The 15,989-nt window shown below is 39.2% G+C and overlaps 1 protein-coding gene across 1 annotated transcript in view; it reads left to right on the top strand.

Annotated features, from left to right (window-relative positions):
• LOC101854091 (solute carrier family 49 member A3) overlaps positions 1-9,577 on the top strand; it is a gene marked incomplete in the record, with an annotated part of 15,799 nt that extends 6,222 nt beyond the window's left edge. The window contains 5 exon segments of the mRNA XM_013083406.2: positions 3,754-3,888; positions 4,507-4,623; positions 6,730-7,040; positions 7,570-7,694; positions 9,339-9,577. Coding sequence (XP_012938860.1) covers positions 3,754-3,888; positions 4,507-4,623; positions 6,730-7,040; positions 7,570-7,694; positions 9,339-9,490 — 840 coding nt within the window.
• Between the last annotated feature and the right edge of the window lie 6,412 nt (positions 9,578-15,989).

The raw sequence follows: 15,989 nt of genomic DNA, 5'->3' as shown, positions 1-15,989 counted from the left end.
CACACACAAACAAACACACACAAACACACACACACAAACACAAACACAAAAACACACACAAACATACAACAACCGCTAAAACTTGAGTAAACACACCCAAACACACACACACACACACACACACACACACACACACATACACACACACACACACACACAAACACACACATTTACACACACTCACACATGTAGAAACACACACACACTCGAACACACACACATACACACACACACATTCACTCACACACATACACACACACAAACACACACAAACACAAACATATGTGCATTACCCTTTATTTGACATAATAAAGCAATAATAAGTTCCTTTTCACCCTTAAGTGGCCAGTAGAATAAGCACTTTCCCCCTCACCTACCCTGTCTTTGCCGCTCACAAACTGACACCGCAGGTGAACTTCATCACCCTCCAGGTATGGGTTTTTTCTGTGACAGCGTGAGGTATAGCCTAATATTATTTCCATGTCTACGTAAATGCTCACTCTTTTTTTTATAGGTAAGTGTTTTACGGCGCTCGCAACTGCATAATTTAATTTGAGCGCGCGAGACACACCTAACATTTTCAGTAGGTAGGAAATTTTGAATTTTGCCCGGGTGACGGCCGAAGTCTACTCTTATCGATTTTAGACCACCAAATTTAACTTAAACGCGCGTAACTTGCACACGGGCCCTTCGAGATTTTTCGCTCTTGTCCGAGAAGGCTAGGTATACATCTTTCCTTCCTGAAGATCAGGTGTGTGGCTAAAAGAAAGCAGTAAAAAGGAGCTATGGAGAAGCAGCAGAAAGTCTGCAGAAAGAGTCAGAAGCCCCGAGGAGGGGGGCAAAGGAGTGAGGGGGAGGGGGTAGAAAGTACGTGGAGACGAAAGCAGACGACAGAACATTGCTAGAGAGCAAGAAAGGAGGTGAAAGGAGACAATTTTAGAGAAGAAAATTATTCGGTCGCTACCCGGATTCGAACCCAGGACCTTTGAATGAGAAGCGAACACCTTAACCTGTAGGCCACGAGAGCCCCCACCCTCCAGGCATGGGTTTTTCTGTGACAGCGTGAGGTATAGCCTAATATCATTTCCACGTCTACGTAAAGACTCACTCTAGTGGGGAGGTAGGTAGGTAGGTTGGTAGATGGTTAAGTGTTCTTTTTTTTTAAACTGTCCTTTCGTGTATATAGTTTTAATGTATGTTTGTGAAAGTTCTTCTTCATGTGGTTGAACTGGTTTTTCTTGTTTCTGTGGGATATTTTTTCCTGTGTGAATGATTGTGTGATTAGTGTAAAGCGTTCAGAGCTGATACTGGTATAGGATAGAGCGCTATATAAATGCAATCTATTTTTTTGGGGTGTTTAAGACCATTGGCACACATAACATAAAACAAACATATTATTTTACAGAAAATACTTCTGTAAAAACAGCATAAATTCAAGACATATTAACACCATTTTAAAATTGTGTAGAACTCGTGTTGTTATTAAATTAGGTTTCCAAAGAACAATAGTAAAACGTTGTACATACACATTTTCACATGGGTTAAAAATTGTATTTTTATCGCTGGGATTGAGTTAGGCAGGGAGGACTGAACATTTCCTTTGATTAGCAAAAGCTTGAACAATAAAAGCAAATACTGTGAAATTCATTCTCAATTTCACTAGAATTACACCTCTTACATAATTATAATAGGGGGCTCATTTTAGGCCCAGAAACTAGTGCTGGGCGGCAAGGTTCCCGATTATTAAAAGCAAGGAATCGTAGGAGTCGATTCCGAACCCAACAACGTACTTTCTAATGATATGATTTCTTCCGGTGGTTACCTGGTTGGCTGCGAGCATCTTCAGGATTTAGGATAACCTTGATTTAGGAACACAACAAAGCACCAGCTTATATTTTCCAAAAGTAAATTCTAAAAGAAAAAGATAAAGATTTCAAAGATTAAAGTAACTGGTGACCGTTGGTTTACGTAAACAGGAGTCGGAACTTTTCTTCCGTAGCATTAATCGTGGGAATCGGTTCCGGAATGGATTCTTCACCCAGCTCTACTAGAAACTAGAAACTCTCCAACGCTATTTTTGTCTTCTGCGCATGACATCACTGTCTCGATGTTCATCGTCCCTCCCTCGTAGGCTACAAGTAGCTAGGGACGAGAGCCAGCAGGCAAACAAACAAAGAAAATGGCGGACAGATTTCGAGAGTTTGCGATGCCGTAATACTATTTCTTTGCGGAGATGACAGTGCAAAACTATCACAGATCGTGACTGAAGGGATCTTTCAGGTGACCACATGTGTATGTGACAGGATGTCGTCAGAAAAAAAGTTTACGTGTCGTCAGTTGAAGAATGTGAGGGCGAAATTGAATGTCACTTCTTCTTGTTCTTGTTCGTGTTCTTCCTCCTCCTCCTCCTCCTCCTCCTCCTCCTCCTCCTCTCTCTCTCTCTCTCTCTCTCTCTCTCTCTCTCTCTCTCTCTCTATGTCAAAGTCATGCATGCGCACTCATTCTTACAAACACAAACACAGAATACTTTATGCTGGATAGGCCCCGATAAACGGGGAATATTTTAAATGGAGGCACAAGTGAGGCAACAAAACTGTTTTATTTTTATCTGAAATACAGCTTGGAGTGATTTTCTGCTGAATAAAGGGGCTTACCGCGATATTTGAACGTACTTTTTGTCCTTTCACCCCCATTTGGTTTTCACGAGGGATCCAACTGGGGTTATAACCTTTATGGTGTTTCTTATGAAAATGGTCTTTGGGCAATTTCCTGAATAATGAAACTGATCTGACACATGCTACGCTGAAATGAATTTTTATCTACGATAGAACTGGTTTTTAATTTCAATTTTTTTTCACTGGAGAAAGGTTGAGCGTACCAATAAATGGTCTCTTTTAAGGCTAACCCGGATTTCAGGGTTTCCAGAAATCTTAACCTACGCCTAAAGTGAGCATTGCCCTACCTATAGGAGAAGTTTAGTTTCATTGCTGTGTATGTTTGTTTTTGGTTATATAATAGAGAAAACCCTCCGTGTCTTTTAAAGAAACTGAACGAGGAGCAAAAACTTTACCATTGATATTATCAAAACAGTGTTTTTCGGGATAGCCCCTTTGTGCTTAAAAGCGACCAAATAAGTTAATAAATGAATGAAAAAATAAATCAGTCAACTAGTGAATAAATAAGTAATATTACAATGAGAAAGGCTCTATCTGTGCTTAGAATTGTGTTCACATCAGGTCATTATCTCTGCATTACGTGTGCCGCTGCAGTTTTATTTGTACTGGAATGACCCCCCTATCAGTGTTGTTCATTGAGGGGAGATCAATCCATAATCTTCCAACTTAGAACACAGCATGCACCCCTCAACCGACATCTCAACCGATGCCCACTGTGTGACTACCCCTCAGAGACAGTGGAACATCATCTGTTCTTCTGTAGAAAACTAAGTGATTAAAGGGGATGTTTTCTTCCCAAGCTACCCCACACATCTAACTGCCTCTACTCCTCAAGACAACAATTAGAACAGACATGCAGCTATTACCGAATGGCATCATGCAGAAGAGTTAACGCTCAGAAGCTACTGGATCGCTAACAACAACAACAACCGAATGGCATCATGCAGAAGAGTTAACGCTCAGATGCTACTGGATCGCTAACAACAACAACAACACATCAGTGTTGTTCATTGAGTAGAAGAATATGGTGTTTGTGACTCTGAACTCCCCGTGAGTCATTCGGTCTTTTGTCTTCCAGCTGTACATTTGCACTGGTGCTAGTCTGTTCGGCGTGTTGCTGTCCACTTTCGGCGTGTGTAGCTCTGTTCCTCCATCCCCACCCAGCCCTAGCGCCGCTGCCCAATCGGAGCCTTTTTTCCTTGGAATCAAAAAGGTATGCTTTTTAGTTTAGCGCCTGTTGTTGTAGTCTGCTGTTGTAGTTTTCTTGAGCTCTTGAAAGTGGGTGGTTGACGGGTGTTCTGTTGTGGTTTGCTCCTTCTTTTCTATCAAACACTTGTCAACCTTTATCTTTCCTCCTCCTCTTATAATTGTTTTTTTCTTTTTTGACTTTAAATGTTACCCTCTAATAACCCGTATAATCTTTTTTTCTTGTATGAAACTCTGTGCTGTGGCAGATATTGTTGTTGGCAAGTCATTCAAGTGTTCTAAGCCCAAGAAAAAAAATATCTTTTAGGAGAGAGAAAACAACTGTTTCCTTTTTCTTTAACAATTGCACCTAATTTATGTTTTCTTCCTTTTTTTAATACTTAGAATTCGATTTTGGACAAAATATTCGTGGAACGTATGCAGATTATTTCCCATGGTAAAGTGTCTGCAATTTTAAAAAAAATTATATTAATAAAATAAATACAAATTTGTGGCAAGTTTATTTGAGCAGCAGGCCAATGATATGATATGCTGCGTGCATAATTATCAAACGTAAATCCATAAGTCTTTGAGGATTCCAATATTTTATCAAATGTCTTGTTTTTCTTCTTGTTTTGTTTTTAAGCTGCGGAAGAATTTTGCCTTCTGGATGTTGGCGTTTAGCATGGGCGGTGGCTTGGCTCTTTTCTCAGCGTACACCACGTTCCTGGAGCAGATTCTGTGTCCTCAGAACTACGACAATGTGAGTGGCTCACCAACACTTATTTGTGAGACATCGTGGTACTATCAGGTGCTTGTCAAAATCAAATCAAAGAAATCTGCATTTTTATAGACGTTGGGCAATTTTTTTTCGAATTTTCTTTTTTTTGTCTCAACACCTGTATGTCCATTTAAAAAGACAATTATGTGTGGGTTTTACTGAAAAACGTTGATGAAAGGCACAAAAGATGAAAATTTGCACTTTCGAAGGACTTTCAAGCTTTGGTAGTCATCAAATTTTGTTGGCCATTTTCAGCTAATTTTACTTCTGAAACCAAGCAACACCATCTCCTTCAATTGCAAATATCTCAACTCCTATTCTAGATAGATGTGTAATATTTTCAACTAAAGCAACACAAATGAACAAGCTTTATGATGATGCCAATAAACCCACATGCCCAAAATTTGATGAGTGCCTGATTCAATCACGTTGCGACACATTTGTGAGACAGCGTGGTGGAATCAGGCTCTCGTCAATTTTTGGGCATGTAGAGGTACTGGTATCATCTTAAAGCTTGTTCACTTGTCTTTATTGGGATGAAAAAAATATCCATTTAACTTGAATAAAAGTCAAGGTATTTGCGAAAGAAGAAGGTGGGGGGTCACCTGTTTTCAGAGGTAAAATTAGTGAGAAAAGGCCGCCAAAGATTAGTTATTTCCTTAGCTTAAGAGTCCCTGGTAACTGAAAATTTACATTTTTTGTGCCTGTAATTAACGTTTTTCAGAAAATTCACACAGAAATGAGTTCTTCAATGGGCATGAAAGGTGTTGAGCCAAAAAACAAAATTTCAATAAAAATTCACAAATCTGCAGAAAAATGCAAGTTTCTTCACTTTGATTATTTTGACGAGAGCCTGATTCCACCATGCTGCCTCACATTTGCATTCAACCCTTTCTATTGACGAAGATTTGATTTTGTTTTAGTAAGTGCTTTACAGCGTTTACAATACAATAAGGTCATATAAGTGCCAAAGATGAAGATTTGTGGGTGGTTAGCTGAAGTCGTCTTTATTTCTTTGCTCTTTGGTGGTTAAATATTTTGCTCATTAACTCTTTTTATCCTAGCCGTACCGCCACGGACTCTGTACCCGTCCTGGGGCGGCCGCGCCGTATGAGTCGGAAGTCAGTGCGAACAGTTCAAAGTGTTGTATTTTTTACATTTACTCTAAGGTTTTAAAGGAAATTTGGCAGTTATGTTAGAAATTGAATGTAGTTTTTGTAAATGTATGTATCTATTATACACCAATAGAACAATGTAGATTTTGAGGTGTATTCCACCCTCGAACTTGACCCTGATTGCCGCGCCCACGATGTCCCACTGGATTTTATAGATCTAGATCTAGCCCTACCCATCGAACACGAATTCCAGTACTGACCCCTTCACCATGATCTGAATCGCTATTAGATGAGTCGACGTCATGTTTCTTATCGTCCACAACGGAATTTACGGCATTTATTTCAGAGTCACTATCATCAAATTAGTATCATTCCCCCTCACAACCCAGCGCAACTTCAAAAAGTACTTCGTCGGTCGTAAATGTGCATTTTCGAGACATCTTTCAAGCTTCTACACCCATCAAAAACAAAGAAACCACTGTTCATTGGAAAATTAAAATATTCATCAGAGCTAGCATTGCCGTATTTGCGTATTTTGGTAATTACAAGCAGAACTAGCTTCTTTGACGAGACCGTATCGCTCTTCCGAGAATACTCGTAGCCCGGACTGGTCCTCGTTACGAGTATACTCGTAGCCCGGATTGGTCCTCGTTACGAGTATACTCGTAGCCCGGACTGGTCCTCGTTACGAGTATACTCGTAGCCCGGATAAAAAGAGTTAACCCATTTGTGACTCAGGGTCAGATCGTGTTTCACCGGGCACAGTTTTGGATCCACAGGGACACAGAGTAGCGCTAGATTCAGTGGTCAGTTTTCTATAACTAGACCCAGTTTGCAAATACCACTCACTGTATCTAAAAGGAAAACATTTCTTTGGTCGGCAAAAAAAAAAGTTGGAGGTATGCTGCTGAAAATATATGCGCATGGGACTGGAAAGGTTAAGATCATTTAGGAATTCCTCTGACATCTCCAGAGTTTCGCTGGCCTGTGTGGGGCTCTGATGATCGCAGCAGGAGCTGTCGGGGCTGTCATCGCCGGCGTGATCGCTGACAAGACCCGCAAGTTCTCCGAAGTGACCAAACTGGGCTTTGTCTTCAGCAACTTGGCAGGCATTGCTTTTGTGCAGCTGGCCCGGTACAGAGACTTGGAGTACCCTGTGGCCATCTGCATCACTCTCTTTGGGGCGTTTGGTTTCGCTGTGTACCCCACGGCCCTGGAGTTGGCTGTTGAGGTTACTTACCCTGTTGCCGAGGCAACCAGCACTGGTATCATTTTCATCTCCGGGTGAGTTGCTTACTTTGCTTTAGTCTATACGATCCCACTTGATTGGTATGTTTTACTATGTGTTGCTGACCTCTCAGGGCTGATGCAGTCTGCCTCCTAAATGATCTAAATAGTGTCAATAGGGGTTGAAAACTTCTTTTCTTTTTTTTTGAAATTTTTTTTTCTTTTTTTTTTTCTTTTTTTTTTTGTTTTCTGACCTTTTACCTGGCCTACATGTAGTTTAGATGTTAGAGTTTGTCAGTATTGTCAGTTTGGTTGTTTTTTTTCATGTTTTTTGTTTTGTTTTGTTTTTCCCGCTCTGTAAAAGTGACAAAAGCTTCTTCAAGAACTGGTAATACCATTCATCTTGGTGTCAAATGTGCTGTATCATTTTGTCTCTACTTTTTTAAAATTCCAAACTGTCCCTTTTTAACAATTTTATTTTATTCCTCTTACATCCAATATTTTTTTCGTTTTTCTCTTTATTTCGTATAGTGTTTTTCCTTATTTTATTATAAAAAAAAAAATTCTTGTCTTGTGTTGTTCTCAGTCAAGTGCAAGGCATCGTCCTGATGATCATCTCCCAGTACATCGCTCAGCCTCTGTCGCCCCATGCAGCCTCATTGCCACAGGCCTGTCCCAGCGACGGAGAGTTCGATCCTCAGGACTGGACCAGTGAGTCTGGTTTTGTGGATGTTTTTACTCCTTCCAACACAAAGCACAGCTGATTAAAACCTGTAAATTCTTTGCCATATCCACAGACCAAAGGTGTACTTACGACCTTAGAGCATGCATCAAAATAACATTGAGTGTGTATCTAGCTTACGATTGTAAGCCTACTTGTGTGTGCATGTGTGTGCATGTGTGTACGTGTGTGTCGTGTGTGTGCGCGCGTGTGTGTGTGTGTGTACTCGTGGTGGAATACCAAACCAATGTGCCAGGGTTTGGACAATAAAGATGTATCTTATCTTGTCTTATCTTATTAAAACCTGTAAATTCTTTGCCATATCCACAGACCAAAGGGCTAGAACCCAAATGGTTGCTGGATCGGAAAAACAAAACACCTTCGAAGACAGTGTCTTTGTTTGTATTTTTTTTTTTCATTTATTACCCTGTTAGATTTGTGTCATTTGATTTAATTTCCAGTCGAACCTGTTCTTACAAGCACCTGTCTAAGAACACCACCTGTACAAACAACCAGTTCCCATTTTCCCTCTTGTGTTTTTATTTTTTTATTTTTTTTTAAATTTAATTTTTGCTTTTTTTGTTTTTTAATTATTCTTATTTTGCTATAATGACTTTGTCCGAGATGTCGACCTGCCTAAAACAATCATTTTTCGTAATAATAATAATAATAAATAGCATTTGTATAGCGCATATCCCCGCTCAACAGCAGGCTCTATGCGCTGTACACTATATTATTACCCTAGCAGACCATAGAACACTCCGAAACATTCTCAGCTTCCCAGGAAGCATACAGTGCAAGCAGCTGATTAAGCGCTAAAACACTAACAAACTGACAAGACCTGGATCGATAACAACTGACAAGATCTTTCGCTGTCTATAGCCGGGTACCCATTCCCACCTGGATGAAATAAAAAAAATGTGTGCAAAGTGCCTTTCCCAAGGACACAACGTTGAGCCCCTGACGGGATTCGAACCCACGACCTTACGGTTGCGAGTCCGAGAACCTAACCACTAGGCCACCGACGGGTGGCTATCTTTGACAATTTGGACTCTATTTGTCGTTTATCAAAAACTATTTCGCTGCTCTTGATGAAAGTTACCATTCCTGGCCTCATTCATAAACCAAAAACTCTCCAGAAACTGTAGTCGTATTGAGCAAACTGTTCATAGGTGTTCACCTTATGTTTATGAATAGTCAGAATTCTCCAAGATGGCTACTCATTGTCGAGGAGGAAAGTGGTTGGTTGTCGTGGACACGTGGATATCTTACACAGTATTATTAGAACATTTCAAAAATTGCATGGTAAGAAATGGGAAGTGGTCATTTGTACAGATGGTTGTCTTGGAAACCAAGTGGCATTTTGAGCAGGTTGGACTTTAATATTTTCCGAAAAAAATTATCTAAATTATTTTCATTACTCTTTGACTTTAAAAGAAAAATAAACGACAGGAAAAGAGAGAGAAAAAGATTTTAATGCCTCTTATAATGTTGTAAGGCTATGTTAGAGGTGGCTTCTGACTAAGAGCCCGGATGATTTCTCAATTTTAGAAAGTGAAGCTGAGTTTGTTTTGTTCCTGAATGATATTTGGGGTTTTTTTTTATTCTCTTTTTTTTCCTTCCTCTTCTTCCAGTCCCCAACCTGCTTGGAAACGGCATGGGAGTCCTGTACACAGTAGCTATTGTGCTGCTGTTTCGTGCGGAGTACAAACGCATGAAGGTGGAAGACCGGCACAAGATTGAGCAGACCCTTCAAGGAGAAATAGACAGTCCTGTCAGGAGTTGATGGAAGCTGAGTCTTTCTTAGCTTTTATTGAATTATTATGAGGAGATGCGTTTATACCTTGGATGAAATGAAATCTGTTACAAAGTCCTTGTCTGTTTTTTTGTGTTTCCTGACACATTTACTTTGTGATATTGAACACTTTGCGGTCAGAAAAGTCCGTCGCAGGCACTCTCCTGGCTGGGTATGTTGTACTGCTGGCTGTAGTAGTATGGGGTTTTACGACGCTCGCAACTGCTAAGGTCATATGAGTGACTGCAAAGTGTTAAGATGGCAGAAATTGTTTGTTTTGTTGTTTTTTTTAGGGGGGTGGGGATTAACTCCATTGAGTCTGTTTTACTGACCACATACGGAATGTCGCAGTTACGTATTGTGGGTATCTGGCCTTACAGGATGTTGGAGTTGATTATTGTGGGTATCTGGCCATGAATGTACATCCATCAAATTTGGTCTAGCACTTTTTAACATCTCAAATAGTTACTCTTTTATAAACAACAGTAATTACGATTGCTCAAGCTATTGCAACAATTAAAAAGAACATTCGACACAAAATTTTAGTAATTCTAGCACTTTGCCACCACAAGGCTCATATAGTAAAAACTCTTGCCGTCAAAGGCAAATGTATTTTGGGAAAAAATCCTAAGAAACTGGGTAGTACACATTACCGATCGGCGACATGAGACGGCAAAGTGTTTAAGACAGTAAGAAAGGAATTACAATTTTTAAATTTTTTTTTGCAAAAGAAGCGTTTGACCTAATTTGTCACTGTCAGACACGACGTCAGAGTCGTGCACTGACATTATCTCTTTATCTCCTGCAAGTCGCTCCCAGCGGCTCGTGGTCGGAACCCCTGCGCCGATGAACCCCTGACAGCGAATCGGGCGCATTCCTTTACAACGACGCCGACATCAAATTACTTTTCAGAAATTTCCCAAAACAGGTCTGATTTATCGGGATAGCATTCATCAGAGGAAGAACTGTCAAAATAGGTTCACTTGTTTTGATTTAATGACCAGCCTAGTGAGGTTTTTGTCATTTTTAGATTTAGTAATACTAATAAATAAATAGCATTTGTATAGCGCATAACCCCGCTCGACAGCAAGCTCTATGCGCTTTACACTATATTATTACTATTACCCCAGCAGACCATAGAACACTCAGAAACATTCTCAGCTTCCCAGGAAGCATACAGTACAAGCAGCTGATTAAGCGCTCTAACACTAACCAACTGACAAGATCTTTCACTGTCTATTTAGTACCAAAAAAGGGCTCCGGCATAGTAGGTTTACTCCCCGCGGAGATAAAGAGTGAGATAAGAAAGCACATCATGTGCTTATAGAAAACGCTCACCTCCAGACTCTTCACCACTCATTCCCGTTACTTTATCTTTCTCCACTGTCATGTATTTATTCGAGAATTGAGATTTGTATTTTTATGTGGCCGCTCCAAGCCAAGACAACTGAAGTATTCGCCGGCAAGCCGTTAAAATGTCCTGAGCCAAGATTACAAAATTGTTCAGAAGAGAGAAAAAGACCTTTTTATTCTTTTAACAACTGTACCTACTTTATGTATCTTGACTTGCTTTTTTTTTCAAAGTTTAGAATTTGAATTTTGACAAAATATTTCTGAAGCCACGCAACCAGTGCCACAGATCTTAATCTGCAATAAATAAACAATTTCCAAACTCTAGGCTTAGCATGCTTGAACTGCTTGCCGATGATATACTTTCAAAACATATTTTTATGTCACGACGTGGTGGAATCAGGCACTCGTCAATTTTTCGGCTTATGAGGTTAATTGGTATCATCTGAAAGCCTGCTCATTTGCCTTCCTCTTGGTGAAAAAAATATCCATTACTGTTGAAATCAAATCGAAATATTTGCGATTGAAGGAGGTCAGGATCTTCTGGTTTCAGAGGTAAAATTAGCGAGAAATCTCAGAAAATGGCCACCAAAGTTTGGTATTTCCATAGCTTGAGAGTCCTTCGAAACTGAAAATTAACATTTTTTGTTCCTTTAACCAATGTTTTTCTGTAAAATCCACCAAAAAATGTGTTTTTAAATGGATAAAAAAGATGTTGAACCCAAAAAAGAAAATCTTTTAAAAATTGCTCATCAGCCAAAAAAATGCTGATTTCTTTGATGTCACTATTTTGACGAGCGCCTGATTTCACCACGATGCCTCACATATTCACACATTTCAGATGCTATGACAATCAAAATGTACATGTTTTGAAACTACATTTAGATTAAATTTTTATACGTCCGTTGCTATTTGTTGTGTGCAATTTTAATGTGCTGGTTTGATGTTGGATTTGTGTTGTTTGATATACTTTTGTGTGATTTCCCTTCAAAACCAGATTTTACTTTCTTGTACAGTTTTAGTTCTCTTTTTAATTCACACAGTGCCTCTTCTGAATTGTGCAGATAGTTTGCGTTTTCTGCATATGCTTATAATTTCTGTTCTGGGAATACAGGAAGTAATACGTGAAGTTCAGTTCTACTCTAGACGGCCATGGAAATCTACTAATTAAAATAAAAAGGGATGTGGGGGGGGGAGCGATATGTTTGTTAAATCTTATCAAAACTATCTTACAGGACTTTTTCCCTCCCAAAATACACCAGGATGAGTCTGTGTATCTTACTTCTCAGTAAAACAGTTTATTTACTGTACTTATTTTGTGCAAATTACTTTTTTCAAATTTCAAGTTTAAATTGTTTTTGGGTTCTCGGTCATCAAACTCTAACAATGCCTGTACTGTTTATTGTATAATATTTCCAGAAATGAAACAATTTGTATATCTCTGCATTGTGGTTTTATTGTTGATGCAAAGATTACAGGTTAAGTTCACTCTCTTTGAACTGGAAAGCCCCAGATCATTCTTTGCCTATTGTACAGTATGTAAATTTTTTACTTCATTCTGAATTTCCAATAATGAACCAAGTTGTGATGTGTTCTTCTCTGTTCAGGTTTGCCTTGACTGGCAATGTTAACTCTTTAAACCCCATCAGACGCAGGGAACGTCCGTAGGTAATAACCCTGTTCCCCATCGGACGTGCACTAGTGACAACTGTTACATTTCATTTAGTGCTAGTTTCTTCTTGTTTTTTGGAGCTATTCCCGATCCAAGTTTTTTAGTAATTACTAAGCATTTCTGAGGCAACGTGGTGGAATCAGGCTCTTGTCAATTTTTGGGCATGTAGAGTTATTGGTATCATCGTAAGGCTTGTTCACTTGTGTTTATTTGGATGAAAAAAATATCCATTTATCTTGAATACAAGTCAAGATATTTGCGAATGAAGGAGGTGGGGGTCACCTGTTTTCAGATATAAAATTAGAATTAGTGAGAAAATGGCTGCCAAAGATTTGTTATTTCCTTACCTTGAGAGTCCGTAATAACTGAAAGTTTACTTTTTTTATGCCTTTAATCAACGTTTTTCAGAACAATCCAAATAGAAATGAGTTCTTTAATGGGCATGAAAGGTGTTGAGCCAAAAAACAAAAATTTGATAAAAATTCACAAACCAAAAGAAAAAAGCAAGTTTCTTCACTTTGATTATTTTGACGAGAGCCTGATTCCACCACGTTGCCTCACGTTTGTTTTCACTGTTTAGAAGTTGGAGGCAAGGTTTTGGGGTTATAAGGATACATAGTGCACCAGGCTTAGGTGACTGTCGAAAAAACTCCGGAAAACGCTGGAAAAATCTCAGGGTTTAAAGAGTTAAAGCAACCCCTTAATAATCTAGACCAGTGCTTGCCAAACTTTTAGTGACCAACAGCCAACGCCTACTTTGGCCACCTATAAGAGGTTACATATAAAGTTTTCGTACCGTCCACCTGCATGTATTTCCAAGCGGGGCTTTAAATAGTACCGGTCACTATCCGGGTGATCCCATTGCCCACCAAAATTACAGAATCACCCACAAGTGGGTATGATATCACCCAGGCTGGCAACCACTGATTTAGATTGTTGTGGTGTGGTTGTAGAACTCTGGAGAATGAACAGGATTTCTTTTCTTCCATTTTGTTCAAAGGCTCTAGCAGGTTTTAGCCTTTGGTATGCACTTTCAACAGTGTTTGTATATTCACCTTTGGTGAGTTCTTTTTTTTAAATTGTTTGCAGAAAGATGTTACTAATATGTTTTCCGAGATAGCCTCTGTATCTAAGTATGTTTAGCCACTGTATCTTAATATGTGAGGCAGCGTAGTGGAATCAGGCTCTTGTCAAAAATAATCAAAGTGAAGAAACTAGCATTTTTCTGCAGGTTTGTGAATTTTTATCAAATTTTTATTTATTGGCTCAACACCTTTCATGTCCATAAAAGAACTTATTTCTGTGTGGATATGTATGAAAAACGTTAAACTACTACCTCCGCAAATATCTCGACTTGTATTCAAGATAAATGTATATTTTTTTCATCCAAATAAAGACAAAGCTTTAAGATGATACCAATAACTCTACATGCCCAAAAACTGACGAGAGCCTGATTTCACCACGCTGCCTCACATATTTTCTTTATCTAACCATTTTTTTCTGTGGCTTTTGCCTCTGAAGATTTGTTCCGAGCACATTTCTCAGCTGTTGAAGAGGCAGGCGGGAGGGAGATTGAGGTGTGTGGATTCACTTCTCTACCTCTCACATGGACTCCCTCTGTGAAATATGGAAATTAAAAATGTTGCACTTTGCGAACTTTTGGAGCTTTACATTTTGAATGTGGTTGTTAGTGTTGAAAGTGCTGGATGTTATTTCCCACTGGTGCATTTAGAAATCTATTTTCTTGTTAGCTTCGGCTTTAAACTACTACCTCTGTTTTGTGTTTTCTACTGTCTGTTTGATCTTATTGCTATGTAAAAAATCAGTATAAATAGTGGCAGAGGGCAACCTTAAAGAGGAGCTAAGGAATAGCCATACTTTATTGGCAGGTTTTTGGGTTGTTGTTCTTTTTTTGTACCTTTAATGTGTAAGTTTACCCTTAAATGGAAATATCTGTGAGTGTCATTCATATCAAGACAGCCCCCCACCCACCCCTGCAATTGGCACTTTTTATAATTTGTTTTTATTGCTATGTTTTTTGTAATGTGTGGTATGCTTCCCTTGAAGTTGAGATTGCGTTCATAATGCCACCAGGTCCGCTATCTATATTGGTTAGGGTTAGGGGGTTGTGGAGGCTTGTATGCATTCCCCGCTATCCATATTAATATTATAGATTGTAAAGTGCATACAACAGATATAGCTTGCTGTCGAACGGGAATTTGTGCTGTACAAATGTAATGTATAATGATTATTATTTCTGTACTTAATACAAAACTCAAAGCAAAGCTTGTCTGTAATCAGAGGCTTCATAGACCAGGCATGAACAAACTATGACATGTGGGCCAGCTCCACTCCATGAAAAGTTGCAGTCTGGCCCTCGGGTCGACCCAGTAATTGGTAATGACCGAAGGCCATGGGGAGTTGATAATTAAATAAAACAAAATTGTCCATCTTGAAAATTAAAACCAATAGTTTCTGGCTTAGCTAGAAGCTAGAGACCTAATAGTTTATCTCAGGAAATGCCCTTGAGTTATATATGTCATGTCGTCAGGTTCAGATTCATTTTTGAAAGCTTCGATATTTCACCCAATTTTCTCTTGCCAAGGGCCACCCGGCATATGGGATTGCTCATTTGGACCGATGACTTGGACAAGCTTACCCATACGTTTGGGTTAGGATGGTCCATACCCTTGAGTATACAGACAGTGTTTAAGACGGCCACCTGTTGTCCTCTCAACAATGGGTGGCCGTCTTAAACAAATTTGACTGAATACCCCATGGCTATCTTAGACAGTTGATCATCTTATACTGTCACTTTAGTGTAAAAATTACGCTTGGAAGGAAATGGGAACTAGTTTTTTGTACAGGTGAATGGCTCATACTGATAACCGTTTGTACTTGTGAATGTCTTATACACGTCGCCATTTGTACAGATAAATGTCTCATACTGATGGCAGTTACAGCAGATTCGACAATAGTTGCTCTCTTGGACACTTACACTGATCGTCTTTGGTACGGTACTGTTAGTAGTTAGACTATTTTTCTTCTTCTCTTTATTACTAACAATAATACTATTAGTGCTTACATCGTGAGCCGATGATGGCCTTGAGCACCCAAGGAGGGAGAGAAGTATTTGTACTTTGACGTCTCTAGCATGGTAAAGAGACTAAATAAAGTAAACGAAAAAATAATAGACAACTGGTCATGACAAGAAACTCTCCACAGCTCGCGGCAGATAGTGCTGTCTTTCATTTCTAGCAATATGCAAATCACATACCACATGCTCAGAAGCAAAAGTCTCTGCTGTAATAATTGATGTGATGTTACACTTTGAACGCATTCTCAGTTTTGGTGTCCTTTGTTTTTTTCCAAGGATTTCGCAAGTCTTTTTCCTTTTTCATGTCTATGCAAAATTTTGCGGGCAGCTGTAGCTAGTTGTAGTATAAAATTGACTAACTAAAGCTGGAA

Source organism: Aplysia californica, unplaced genomic scaffold (genome assembly GCF_000002075.1).
Source record: "Aplysia californica isolate F4 #8 unplaced genomic scaffold, AplCal3.0 scaffold00230, whole genome shotgun sequence".
Taxonomy (NCBI): Eukaryota; Metazoa; Mollusca; class Gastropoda; order Aplysiida; family Aplysiidae; genus Aplysia; species Aplysia californica.
Note: the sequence above shows the minus strand (reverse complement) of the source record. Positions and strands in the feature narration are given on the sequence as shown.